Consider the following 13,581-nt stretch of genomic DNA (forward strand, 5'->3'; position numbering starts at 1 on the left):
AGCTTTTTTAATATTTGAAAGATAAAATTTTATAATGTTAAAAAAGTAAAAAACGCTTCCTAAAATCATTATCAAATGAGCTCTAAGTTAAGAGCATGATAATTTAGAACAAAAATTCCTAAATGTCTTGTAGCCAAGTCTTTTGAATCCTTCCTCATGCTACCACAAGAAATAATGAAATTCATTCAAAATAAATGAATAAATAAATAAATTTAGTTCACCAAATTAATTTTCTCAACTACTTATTTTATTTTTTATTTTTAAGTTCAAACATAGATATAAAAATGTCATCACATTCACACTCATACAAAAAGGGCGTTTGATAGTAATTCTAAGAAGTGTTTCTAATATTTCTAATACTTTAAAAACACGTTCAAACTCTTTTATCTTTTGACTCTGACCCTTTCTGTCCCTTCTTTTCCCTTCCCTTTGTTTTTGTATTTCATTTTGGTCTTTCTTCTCCTTCTTTTATCTTCTTCTTTTTTTCAATTGTTTTATTTATTTTTTCTCAAAAAAGTTTAATGAAGAAGAAAAAGTGAAAATAATAAAAGAAAAGAAAAGAAATGGAAGGAAGGGTGATGGTAAGACCATGTTTGCATAAAAAAAAAATTGTTAGAAAAAATTATTTTCTTACATTTAGTTTTATATAGGAAATGGGATAGAAAATAAGAAACAACTAAAGTAATTAAAATTTTATATATTTTTAAATTAATTAATATTTATATAAAAAAAATTTAAAGCAAGTAAAATGAATTAAAAATAATAGATAAAAATAATATATTTTTCTTTTTTTCTACTACTCTTTTATTTTCTTTTTCTTGTATTTTTTCTCTGAGAGAGTCGGAATGAGGAAGATGAGAGTCTACTTTCAAATTTGACAAAAAAAGAAGGAAAGAAAGGGGTGGGTAGGAATATCAAAAGGGAAAAGGAAATAAATGTATGATAGTTAGAGTATTCAAATTACTATTAAATACCACTCATTACTTCAAGAATTAAAAACTAAGCATGTTGCAAGAAAAAGCAAAGAGCAGGAGTACAAGGCAAGAAAGGGATAATTGAGCTTTTGAGCTTTTACATGGATTTGCATTGATCCAATCTTCAACTCTGGATTTCCTATCCAAACTGTTGTGACTTGTTTTCCATTCTTCTTTAATTTGAATTCTAGCCTCAGGGACCTTTTCAGGATGGGGAAGGACCTATATTAGTCCAAATCTTTGCTAGCTTTTGGATTAAGATTTTTCAACTGAGATTTTTTCATACAATACAAAGCTTGAGAATGATCATCTTGCTGCCATTCTCACAGGCATTTCAACTAGGTCTGAACTGAAAATTTACATGGACACTGTGCTGTAGTATAAAAACTATGGAATAGCTAAGGTATATCAAGAACATATACAAAGGGACTTTTCCCTTGCCACTGTACATGATATTTGATACATCATTTACTCAGGACAGGTATGGAAACTGACTCTTAAAAGCCGGTTATTCTCTTCTTTTTCTGTGACTGTCTCGGAGGAATCAGTATAGGTGCCATAGACAGACATGCTTTGAGTTTCACTTGGGTTCTGCCAGAAATTTCTGATGGCCTTATACTTTGAATTAATGGTTGAGAACCCTGGATCTGAAAGAAGATCCTGAACTGCAGTCCGGCCTTCAAGCATGCTTACCACTTGAGACATTGTAGGCCTAAGAGTGGGGGATGCATTGGTGCAGAGGAGAGCGACATTCAGCATCACCATTGCCTGTTCAGATGAATATTCGGAACCTAAGTCTGGATCAACCAACTCCAATAGGCCTCCTCTCTCCTGTAGAACATAGGCCTGAAATAGCCCGCCAAACAACAGAAGAGCTAAGTTAACAACACAGAGATGACTTCAGGATTTAGAAATTATTTGATGTAGTGTGGAAAATGGCACAATGGAGTACTACTATTTGTACATGATAAGATCAGGTAGAACATGTGATAAGAGAGTTTCATATGATTAGGGGAAGATTCAGTTACCCAGTCAAGAAGATAAACAAATTCCTCCTTTGGTCTATAATTTGTGTTGCTCTTTCCACTGACAATTTCCAGTGCCACAACTCCAAAGCTGTACACGTCTGCTTTGTCAGTCAAGTAACCGCGCATTGCATATTCAGGAGCCATATAACCTCTGCAAGATTAGTAGCCATAAAAACATTAGAATGTAAGCATATGTACTGCAACAGTTAAATAGTAACATGCATGCTGCTATTCTCGTCTCCATAGCTTACCCCCCATTGAATTGTAAAATGGAAAGATATGGAAAAAAAACACACACTGTAGAATGGGATTATCAGAAACAAAAAGAGAAGACACTAAAGGAAAAAAAAAAAAAAAACAGAAACTCAGGATCATCAACCAAAATGTTACGAAAAGGGAAAATAGTGTCACTCATGCAATTTCTATCCATGTAAAATATGATACATGAATGGAAATATTATTGGGATATTGGAAAAAACACCCTCATCTCTGAACCGGGATTTCAGCTTCAAAAAAAATACTTGTAACACTAATCTGGATAGTTACAAACTACAAGAATGGCCAAACAGCTCATCATTCAAGCTCTAACTACTTGCTTAAATACTAGTAGGTGTGTGTGTAATTCTAGATTTTCCATTTGTAATAAAGAAAACATGGGTAGACAAAGTTCTTAGAGAACAACTCACATGGTTCCAGCTATCCGAGTACTGATGTGGGTGTTATCATCTTCATCTAGCTTTGCTAATCCAAAATCAGATATTTTGGCATTCATGTCCTTATCAAGCAAAACATTACTAGTTTTAATGTCTCTATGCACAATCTTCAATGTTGACTCTTCATGGAGATATGCTAAACCTCTAGCTATACCAACACATATATTCTGTCTGGTGGACCAGTTTAATTTCAGTTTGTATGTTGCATCACGCCCTGCAGATAATCAGAAAAAAAGGTCCAATTGATTTTCTATTTACTGTCTAGGCTGTTGATTGACTCCATCAGTATATAAAGAAAGCACTAAGCTCACCAAAAAGAGCACGGGACAGACTATTGTTCTCCATGTATTCATATACCAGCGATAACTGATTGCCTTCAATACAACATCCATACAGCTTAACAAGATTTGGGTGTTGCAGTGCAGATATCATCCCTACTTCATTCACAAATTCACGGTTTCCTTGCTTAGATTTTGAGGAAAGCTGCTTCACTGCAATAACTGTTCCATCTGATAATGTACCCTACATTCAATAAAGAGGATTCCCAACCTTAGATTTAATGCTAATAAAGGAAGATTACTATCATTCTGTTCTCATAATTACACATGAAACAGACCTCAAAGCCCCACCTCCCAAGACCAATCTTATTAAGCTTTTCAGAAGTTTTCATTTTTATGACCAAGCCATCAAATCTTTTCCTTAGATTTTGCTGGAGTTTCTGGAAAAAACACGTGAAAGAAGGAGGCTCTGAAATCTATTTGAATTTCCATGGCCATAATTTATCAATATGACAAGTGCTAATGGTCATTTTTCCTAAACTTAGTGTAGGACTACCATCTTACAGGTTCTAACAAGCATGACTCATGACTCAATTCATCGGCATTCCTATAGTAGTGAGTTGTTTTCCAATCATCCCAACTAAACATTAAGAGCATTTAGAGCAGGCATTAAATAGCGGAAAATAAATATTACCTTGAAAACTGCACCAAAACCACCTTCTCCCAGCTTGTTTTCTGCATCAAAGTTCTTGGTTGCAGCTTTGATTTGTCTTAATGTAAATAATCCTGTTTGCAGGTCTAGACCTCTAAGCTCTGTTCAAGGTGAATTATTTGTCAGAGATGCATTTGTAACTACAGGCATGTTTAGACTTAACTCATGCTGCCATGTTTCTTTCTTGAAAACTTGGACTTAACAAAAATTGTCTTCAACAAGTCACTCTAATTTCATAAAAGAAGAGCATATTGATGAAAAAATTCTATTGAGTTTCAACTTTCAAATTCCTTATGGACCTATGCCCCAATGTATAATATATTTACTTAACTATGACTACAGAAAAGCCATTTCTGATTTCTAAAAATAATAATTAAAAAAAAGTGAACAAAAATGAAAAGTTTTATTGTTAGAAAAGTTAGTCCTTATAACTTATAGACTTTACAGAGCAGCTAAACTCGGGACTAATCAAAGTTTAAAAACTTGAACATGGTTTTCCTATTTGACTTCTGTAACGTAGATTAATTCCTCACTAGCTGTAGTAGCAATTGTTGAATAAGTTGGTGCTGTTATAATTTATAATATTCTGTACTATGATGCACCATATAATTGCACAACCTTCTAGCATGCATTATATGTACACCACGATCCTCAACTATGATGTTGTTGAATAATCACAACATATTTAATAGCAGAGATGGCAGTATATTAGGAGTCACAGTAATGAGAAAATTTGATTACAATGTGTGATCAAATGTTTCTACCTTTATCTTCAGATGTTTTGCCTCCAAGCCAGCCTTTCCTCCATAAAATACCCAGTGTCAGAAGAACAAGAACTACCGCAACAGCTGCAGCCCCAACCACTATTTTAATGTCCCAATTTTTTCCAGGAGGGGAAGGAGGTTCAAAATCTGTGCAAAATGAAGCAATATAGCTATCAAACAATTGTAATAACAGTTGATTTTTAAATAAATAAATAAGAGAAAAGCCTTGAACCTTCAGAAACATCAAAAACTTCAGCATTAAATTATATTTTTTCTTACGAAGTTAAACTCATTAAATACTACAAAAATGATTAAAGTTCTTAACTGAAGCCAACTTGTAAGAATCCAACCCAAAAAACTCCCTATCTGGCCCAATAAGGACAATTCTTACCTTTTCTTAGTAATGGATAGGAGCTTCTAAACCGAGCTTTGCAACATTTATGTTTCACCAATAATTCTCACTGATAGATTTGTTTTTACTAGTCTCAAGTCAGCATCTCTAAGAGTGTTTCCAAGTAATAAGAGAAGTGAAATACAATGTGGGACAGTCTACTTCAGTTTTCAATAGGCAACCCATACATACAGAGTGTGAGCTTCCTCATTTGGATGCCTGACAAATCAGGCCTAATTAGAAACCGTTATGAGATACTGAATGATTTGTGGGGGTTCTGTTCATTCTCTTTCATTTTCTTAAGACAAAAAATGGTTTTTTGTTATTCCTCAGTTTGAATTATGAGATGTGGGTACCCGATTTCAGCAAGACCAATCTGGCTCCATGATCATTTACCTAAGCCAGAACTCAATCCTGATAATGTCTAGAACCAATGTTTTAAATAGGACTCAGTCTAGGTATAAACTATTAAGCAAATCATAATTATACATTGTCTTTCCCTTAACAAGCTCCTCTATTTTTAAAGTCCACACAATTTAACCGAGAGGTAATGCAAGAAAAAGATGCAATTCATCGAAGTTAGAATAACTTACTGGGATCCACTGATATTGCAGATATGAGAGGCCCATAAAATCCTCTCAGGGGGATTCCGGTTGTCCCTCGTCCAGCCCAGTAAAACTGGACCTTTAAAGTGTGACTTGTTACTTCTGCAGTGAAGTTCTTTATAATGGGCTTGCCAGTCCCACCAGCCTCCTTTTCAATGTTAAAATCTTTCAGGACCAACTTTCCCTACATTCAAACAAATATAGAAGATAAAGTGGAAATCACTATGAAATCTCAGTACAGCCAATTTTTTCCCATTCTGTATAGTCTAGTTACCTGGATGTACACATCAAATATACGCTCCCCAAGGCTGTTAAAGGACTTGTCATTTATGAAAATAATCTCTGCAAAGTGAAGTTTAACAGTGTAATTCCCATTTCCAAGACATAGTCCATAATAAGTCAGGGAGAGGGGAGAAACACGCGCTTTTTTGTAAAGTTCGACATCAAGCACAGAGACATTGGAAAGGGAAGAAGTATTGGCTTCAATATAGGCATCCCCATCAACATCATTGTCCATGAAGTTTCCAGTGCTGCTGAATGCCCAGTTCTGACCCAAGTAAAACATTGAAGCACCGGTTGGTTCTAAGTCAGCTTCATACTTGGTGCTACCATTGATACTTGTTTCTTTTCCACCACAATTAATGTGCAAGGAATAATGATCTGTTAAAATATTGAAAATTCAAAACAGGATTTAGGAATAAAAAATTCGAAATCTTTGCCAAAAGATGGGAAGAAGAATGGCTATCCTAACTGATTCAACAAAGAAATAGGTTTGCATCAGTTCTCATATCTGTTGTGCATTAACTTCTATGTCTTTCCATCAATAATGATGTTTCTCTAAATTATATAATCTGAATGGAACTGCCTCTCACAATCATTTCTATATTTTTCTTTGAATGATCAATAAAAGGATTAACCAGGGTCCATATCTTTTTCCCACTTTATCAAGAGAATGATACCTCAAACCATCCTTCACAATTTTCTATTCCGAAAATTTTCATGGTTATAGTAATTATTAAGAATAATTCCTGAAACCACTATGCATTGCTCTTTTCACTACCAATTTTTCCTTTTTTTTTTAAAGGAAAAAAAAAATCTCTGAAATATCTTATAGGCATACAGAAAGAAAGCAAACTGGGAAACACATTAGTGGTTCTACAATAGCATCTTGTTTTTGCCCATTGTGAGTCTATAGTGTCTATTGTTATAAGTTTAGATGCCATTGTTGGAAATGTACTTTTTAAATTATTTTCCTCATTACAGTCACAAAGTTAGCAGATCTACAATCTAGGTAAGTGTGTTGTCAGGGAGGTCAAGGCCTGTTGCTTATTTGTTCATTGTTTATTGGTTATTCATAATGCTGAGTTGCAAATTGATAAATATATTGTTATCTCAAACTACTGCTCCATAGAATGAAATATAAGCCCAAAAGGGATTTACTCACATTGATTACTTGAAGCAGAACATGGAAAGTTTTGTTTTAGGCATGAATGAATACTTCTGCAATACAGAAGAAAAGGAAAACAGACAAGCATTATCAATAGCCTACAATTCTATGTGTATGTTTATACACATCAAGAGATGGTATCTATTATTCACAAATTTCAAGGGAGTAACATCTCAGTATGAAATTCACAATTCAGGCACACAGGTCTTACCGTCTAACTGATGATGATGAGTAGCTCTCCACTAGGTTTCTGGAAAAGGAGTAAAATAACTTATGAGTTTATATAACGCCATAGGATTGAAAGACAAGAGGAAACATAATCTAAAATCACTTACACGCTCCCTCGAGGACATTCAACCGGACTTGAACTATCCCAAGTGAAATTGTTATAAGAAAGATCACTGTAAACCAAAATCAAGGGATAACATCAATAATAATCATATACCAAAACCTACAGAGAGGCAGTAAAACAAAATATCAGAGAGTATTCATGGATGGGAATGGATGAAATATTATATCATTCATGGATGGAAAGATTTGCTTTAAAAGATGTTGGCCAAACCAGAAGTAAACAGTATCATAAAGCTGACATGTTATGAAAACTGTTTCTGGTGATGGAAGTGGAAATTGAAGTTTTACAAGTAAATTTCACAGAAGCACACATACAAATTCTTGTTTGTTCCTAGGATCCAGTCAGGTATATGTCCAGTGAGCATATTCCCTGTCAAATACCTGGAAAAGAAAAGGACCATTTTCATTAGTTTAATGAGCAAATGGAAAAGAAGGATGCATTATTTAAGATATTCACTTACATGAAATCGGTTTTAGCTAGTTCCTGAAATGAGGTAGGAATTTCACCAGCCAACTCATTGAAACTAAGATCTCTACATCGATAAAGGAATGTGTGGATGAGTTATCAGTTGTGAAGTCAAAACTGATTCAGATAATTGAACTAAAACATTAAGAAAATAAAGAAGCACAAATATTTCTTCTCCATATCAAATATTAACTTCCTAAAGAAGCATGCGTGGCAGGATGGAATGTGGAGTGTAAAAACTACAATAATCATAGTGATTCAGACAATGATCATAGTCTGGATGAATGAAAATGAAAATGGAATGAAATGTTCATGCTCTTAGATCAGGCTGTATATCATGTTATTAATATTTCCATTCTAACGTGGCAACAATAACTTGTCTTTTACGGACAAACATTATTGGGATTTCCCAATATAATTCCTAGGATCTACTTGTTCCCAAACACAAACCAAAACCTTAACTTCTATTCTATCTTGTGAAATAGAAATAAATGTCAAAAAATGGTTCTGAAATAGAGCCCATGGATTTTTAAGGACTTAAATAAGCTACTTGGTACAAACTACTTACAAGTGCTTCAGTTTCTTCATATCCCCTATATATTCTGGAATTTCTCCATGTATTAAGCATTTTCTCAGCACCCTGCATTTCACAATTGAAGTTAAATACCTAATTTAAACAAATGCACAATATTAAGCCTAACAACTGAAAACAGCATAACATCCAACAAATTCAACTCACAATGTCTTCAGGGATTCAATGGTACTCAATGGTGGAAAAGTAGACCCTCTACCTTTTAAGTCACTAATCCTCCTGAAAAAACCATATAAAAGTAAGAGCAATTGTTCAATTAACTCATCTTATATATGAAAGAAATTACAAAAAAAAAACAAAGTATTACAATTGGCATACAGATCACTTAAGCTTGTCAGAGCAGAAATGCTTGAAGGAATAGGCCCCTCGAGAGAGCTACCCTGAATGTGCCTGCAACATAAAGCAGATAATGCTACAATTCAATAACCGTAGAGGTTCAACACATACTTAAAAAAACTATAGTGCAGAAGCATACAGTTTTTGAACATGTGTCCAATTGCCGATGAACTCAGGTATCCTTCCAGAGAAATGATTGTCATTTATCCTCCTAAAATGAGTCAAACAAACAAACACTTAGCAGGCATTTCAAACAAAATCCTTAGGTGAGCCTGGCCATGCTATACTTCATTCCAATAGGAAAACCAAAATGCTAATTGAAATTAACAAAACTTGTCACTAATTTTTTCTCACTACTCTTTTGGTCAGTAGAACCACAAAATTAATAAGGAAGAATAAGTTTGCTCACATATCAGTCAAGTTAGTCAACTTGGCAAGTGCCACTGGCAGTTCTCCTGTGAAGGCATTTGACGATAGAACCCTGAAAATAGACAGTAGTAACAATATTAATCATAGTAAAAGTTGAATAGTTAAGAGACAATCTCAAGAAATTAACATATGCATGAAAAAGGTGAAAAGAATTACATTTTTTCTATTCTGATCAACTTTCCAATCTCTGGAGGAATAGGTCCTGAAAACAGGTTCCCTTCTATGCTCCTGTAATTTGTACAAATAAATGTTCACTTAAATCTTATTTAAGAGGTAAGTATAATCCCTGGCATAGCACATCCACAACCCTTCAAACAGCATTCACTAAAACTTATTCAAAACTCGATTTCAATCCATTACCACCCCTAACATTACTTAAATACATAATCAATAATGAAAAACCAAAGGAAAAAGTTTAGAACATACAGGTTCCTGAGGGTGGTGATGTTGGTGAGGACTTTTGGGAATGGACCAGATAGCCTGTTCCCCATCAAGGAGCTGCATGTTCAGTAAACATATCAATACAAGTTTTGGTTTCCCAACTGATAATTAACAAATAATAACCTTAAATTTTTTTTAATCCTCATTTTACAAAACAAATTATGTTACATGCCAAGCCCATTACAGAAATTAATGTAACATAAAAATAAAACATAATCAGCATTGATGGTGGGGATGATGACAATGCTTACAGTTCGACCAAACGCATGGTAGCCCATTGGGAAGGTATCGAACCGCTAAATAAGTTGCGAGACAAGTCCCTGAATTAATTTCTGAATTTAGCATACTAAAATTGAATTGTATATATGTATGTATATGTATTTTCACTCAATTATTTTTATAGTTCATTCTACATATTTGTATGTAGAATGTATGGTCTCATCTACATTTAGTAAAAGAGCAAAATGGAGTGAAAAAGTAGCACAAAGAGTACAGAACTGCTTACAGATGTTTGAGGTGATAAAGTTTGGAGAGTTCTGGTGGTAGGCTTCCTGATAAATTTTGTGCTTTTAAAGCTCTGCAATTAACATATACCCTGTTAGAATTCACCATAACAAATAACAACATAGAGAATTGAGGGCTTGTTTTTTTCTTTCTTTTCTTGAAGGGGAGAATGGGAACTAGATTTTGAAAAAGAAAATGGTAATTTTAAAAAATATTTTTTAAAATACGACAATTCAAAATATATTTTCAAATCAATGGCACTTAGGTCTATGAAATCAAGATCATGGTGAAGCTTAGTTGACTTTAGAAATGGAACAAAAAGGAAAGGGAAAGTAGTCCAGGTGGAGCTCTGATCACTGCTACTTGTACTATATCAGCTAATACTTTCCAGCCAATGGCAGGTTTTTTTTTTCACACATTTTTTTTTTTTAAAAAAAAACTATTAATTTTTTTTAAAGTTGAAGATAATTAATAAGAACTAATTAATAAAAAAATTAAGATTTTGTTTCTGATGACTTCATGTTTATGAAAATGAATTAATTTTTCCAACCATGAAAACATTAATTTTCTCAAAACTAGCCGATCTCACTAAAATAGACAAATTAATTGCAGAAATAAATAGAAGAAATAATCAGACTGTCTTTTTCTAAAAGGGAAAAATTCAGACCGATTCATGATGTGGAATTAGTGAAGAACAGTAGAGAAAAAGAGGAAGAAGACGAGTACATGGTTACTACATGGCAGGAGGCATTGTGGTGGAAAGTGCAGTCACAAGTTACAGAGCTCTCAACCCCCTTTTTCTCATTCACAGAACTCCAGTTCCCTTCTCCACTACATGGGTCCTTCCCAAAATCCCAATCCCTCTTCCCCAATCTCGTCCCAATCACCTTCAGCGCCTTCACTGCATCCAAAGAAAAAACCAATTCATTTCTAATTAGAAGTTACCAGTTACTACCACCAAAACCCACAAACCAGAGCAGAAAAAAAGGGGTATCTCCGTATCTCTTACATTCATCTGCTGGGAGCTTGGCTGAGAATCCAGGGACGGTGAAGAAGATAAAGAGAACTGAAAAGACAATGATGGGTTCAGCTCCCATTTGGAAGATCTAGTGTGGATTCTGCTGCCTGCCGTGCCTTTTTTTTATATAAGTAATTTGGTGAAGAGATCAACTTAGCTTGAAGCTGTCTTCTGAGTTTTTGGAAGGGTGGAGAGAGAGAGAGAGAGAGAGAGAGCAGGAGACAAATGGAGATGGGATCATGGGGATTGGACAAGGATGAGTGTGCGAGCTGCATGAGATTTATTATAGAATTTAGTCGCACTGCTTTTAGCTTTGCTGCATGTACGACACATTTAATCATAATTTTAAAAATATTTTTATATAAGAATTCAATTAAAAATTATTTAAATTTAAGTATTTACAAATTTTCTCTTTCCTAAATCTACATGTCAGTGTATTGACTCCATTTTCACATAGCAAATTAATAACGAGGGCACAGGACCCTTTTTATTGCCTACATCCATAGTGGGAAAATCCCATGTATGTTTTCAGACCAGATACAAGCTTGAATCATGAGATGCTCTATAATTTAATATTATTTAGAAAATTAGAAAGTGGGTGATCTTCCACGATTCTAGAATAATGATGGAATGATTTTATTATTTTGTGAAGGCGTGAGAAATATGGATGGTAATCAAGTAGTGGAATGATTGAGAAATTGAGGATTTGGCCTTTCTTTATTAAATAAATAATGATCATGATGTTGAAACATAGCCAATATTTGTTCATGGGAAAATCTTGGATAGTGAAGTTGTAGTCTTGCCCAAGTTTGTGACGATGAAATCAAAGTTAGTTTAAGTGAAATTTGAAGGATACAACGTTTGAAAGGCAATGTAATATTCATGTAAGATATAACAGAAAGTTTCTAACGTTATATAAATATGAATTCCTTTTAAAATCGTGAGAACTGCTTTAAACATAAAATAGATAATATCTATACGATTGAGAACGAGTTGTTACAAATGGTATTAGTATAGAAGTTTGTTTGACACCATGAAGGATGTTTGTCTATTTAACCCAATAATTTCGTAATCCCGTGAAACATAATAAAGACAACAATAATGTTGTGTTTTCAAAAAAAGTGTTTATAATGCTTTACATCATATAAGAGAAAATTTTACACTAATAAATATGAACTTCTCTTAACTTTTTAGATATGTTTTAAAGTTGTGAGTATGAGTCAATATAACTAATTTTATAACAAATAGTCATAATTACAACACTTTATCAAATTTGAACACTGAAACTATTATTTTATTTAATTTTTGATTCAAATCAATTTTATATTGTATATGATTGATTTTGCATACTTTTTATTTTATTTTATTGTTTTAGGTTTTTAAACTTTTGACTCCCACTATTTATAAAGTTGAACATGTAGGGTTTTTAATATTAATACTTTTATAATTTATAATTTAATATGATGATTAGATTCCTAATTTTTAAAATGTCATGAATCACTTACAAAATTGAAATCGAGCTTTTTAACCAAATGAAAAACTTTATTAAGCTTCAAGAATTTGGACCGATATACATACCATGTTTTTTAACACTTTTCCTCACGTGCAGTAAATAAATTGTGGAGAGATGAATCGAATTCACAATTTCTCATAAAACCAACTTCACATATCATATTGAATTGTCAATTTTTTTAAAAATTTAAACTCGTAAAATTTAGGTTGGAAATGCACATCATATCTCCTTAACAAAAATATAATCATAAACTAATGAACTGGTCGAAGTTGATAAAAAAAAAAAAAAAAACTCATTCTAGAATTTATTGATTTCATACCACAATCTCCAATTTTGAATTATCATATCAAAGATGTTGACTGTGTACAGTCAAAATCCATACAGCTGAAAACCATTACTATATGTTATCAAGATTTTTAAGTAGTGGCAATAGCAAATAAATGCCAAAAGAGATGGCCCACCGGGGCTAAAGGAAGTAAATAAGAGAAACCCAACCGTACCATTATTAGAATTTCCACGCGTTTTACACTAGTGGCTAGTGACTATGGTGGCTACTTGGATGGTGAGAACCGAGAGGTGTTAAAACAAAGTTCTAAGCTTCCGTTTGTCCACATCTCCTCAAGAATAAAGGACTACTAGCTGGCCCCACATTCATCATCATCCTTACAAATTTATTTTTAGCTTTTTCCATGACATTAAAAAGGGCCCACATGACCAACATTGCCCAATTGACACCTACAAAAAGAATTGGGACCATGTCAAGTATATATTTTTTCCATTCCATTTATTTTTTTGTCTTGTTTTGTATTTTGATTTTATTACTTGGTTTCAATCATCGACATCCACTTCTAGAATCAGTATCTTTGGAGTTGGTAGGTAAATCAATTTAAATATTTAATATTATTTAATAACTTAATTAAGTCATTAAGTGATTAAATATATTTGATCAAATCACGTAATATGATAACTTAAAGTACAAAATAATTTTAATTATTAAGTTAAAATAATTAATTAGAGAT

The 13,581-nt window shown here is 33.2% G+C and overlaps 1 protein-coding gene across 1 annotated transcript; it reads right to left on the reverse strand.

Annotated features, from left to right (window-relative positions):
* Positions 1-1,176: 1,176 nt before the first annotated feature.
* Positions 1,177-11,315, reverse strand: LOC100252351 (probable LRR receptor-like serine/threonine-protein kinase At1g07650). Its single transcript, XM_010658778.3, has 24 exons — positions 11,041-11,315; positions 10,758-10,932; positions 10,033-10,104; positions 9,779-9,847; positions 9,513-9,584; positions 9,243-9,314; positions 9,067-9,138; positions 8,797-8,868; positions 8,640-8,711; positions 8,469-8,540; positions 8,298-8,369; positions 7,725-7,796; positions 7,579-7,644; positions 7,248-7,313; positions 7,124-7,162; positions 6,910-6,965; positions 5,740-6,125; positions 5,454-5,649; positions 4,470-4,616; positions 3,688-3,806; positions 3,027-3,237; positions 2,689-2,929; positions 2,003-2,153; positions 1,177-1,820 (listed from the first exon to the last, which is right to left on the reverse strand). The coding sequence occupies exons 1-24, from the start codon at positions 11,126-11,128 to the stop codon at positions 1,443-1,445; spliced, it is 3,036 nt and encodes a 1,011-aa protein (XP_010657080.1). The 5' UTR covers positions 11,129-11,315; the 3' UTR covers positions 1,177-1,442.
* Positions 11,316-13,581: the final 2,266 nt, after the last annotated feature.

Source organism: Vitis vinifera, chromosome 12 (genome assembly GCF_030704535.1).
Source record: "Vitis vinifera cultivar Pinot Noir 40024 chromosome 12, ASM3070453v1".
Lineage (NCBI taxonomy): Eukaryota > Viridiplantae > Streptophyta > Magnoliopsida > Vitales > Vitaceae > Vitis > Vitis vinifera.

Excerpts from the sequence above, each read along its gene's own strand:
- LOC100252351 (XM_010658778.3), bottom strand. The coding sequence starts at position 11,128 with ATGGGAGCTGAACCCATCATTGTCTTTTCAGTTCTCTTTATCTTCTTC. Across the intron at positions 9,315-9,512 it reads ATCACCACCCTCAGGAACCT|GAGCATAGAAGGGAACCTGT; the intron begins GTATGTTCTAAA and ends TACAAATTACAG. Across the intron at positions 7,314-7,578 it reads CTAGGAACAAACAAGAATTT|TGATCTTTCTTATAACAATT; the intron begins GTATGTGTGCTT and ends TTTGGTTTACAG.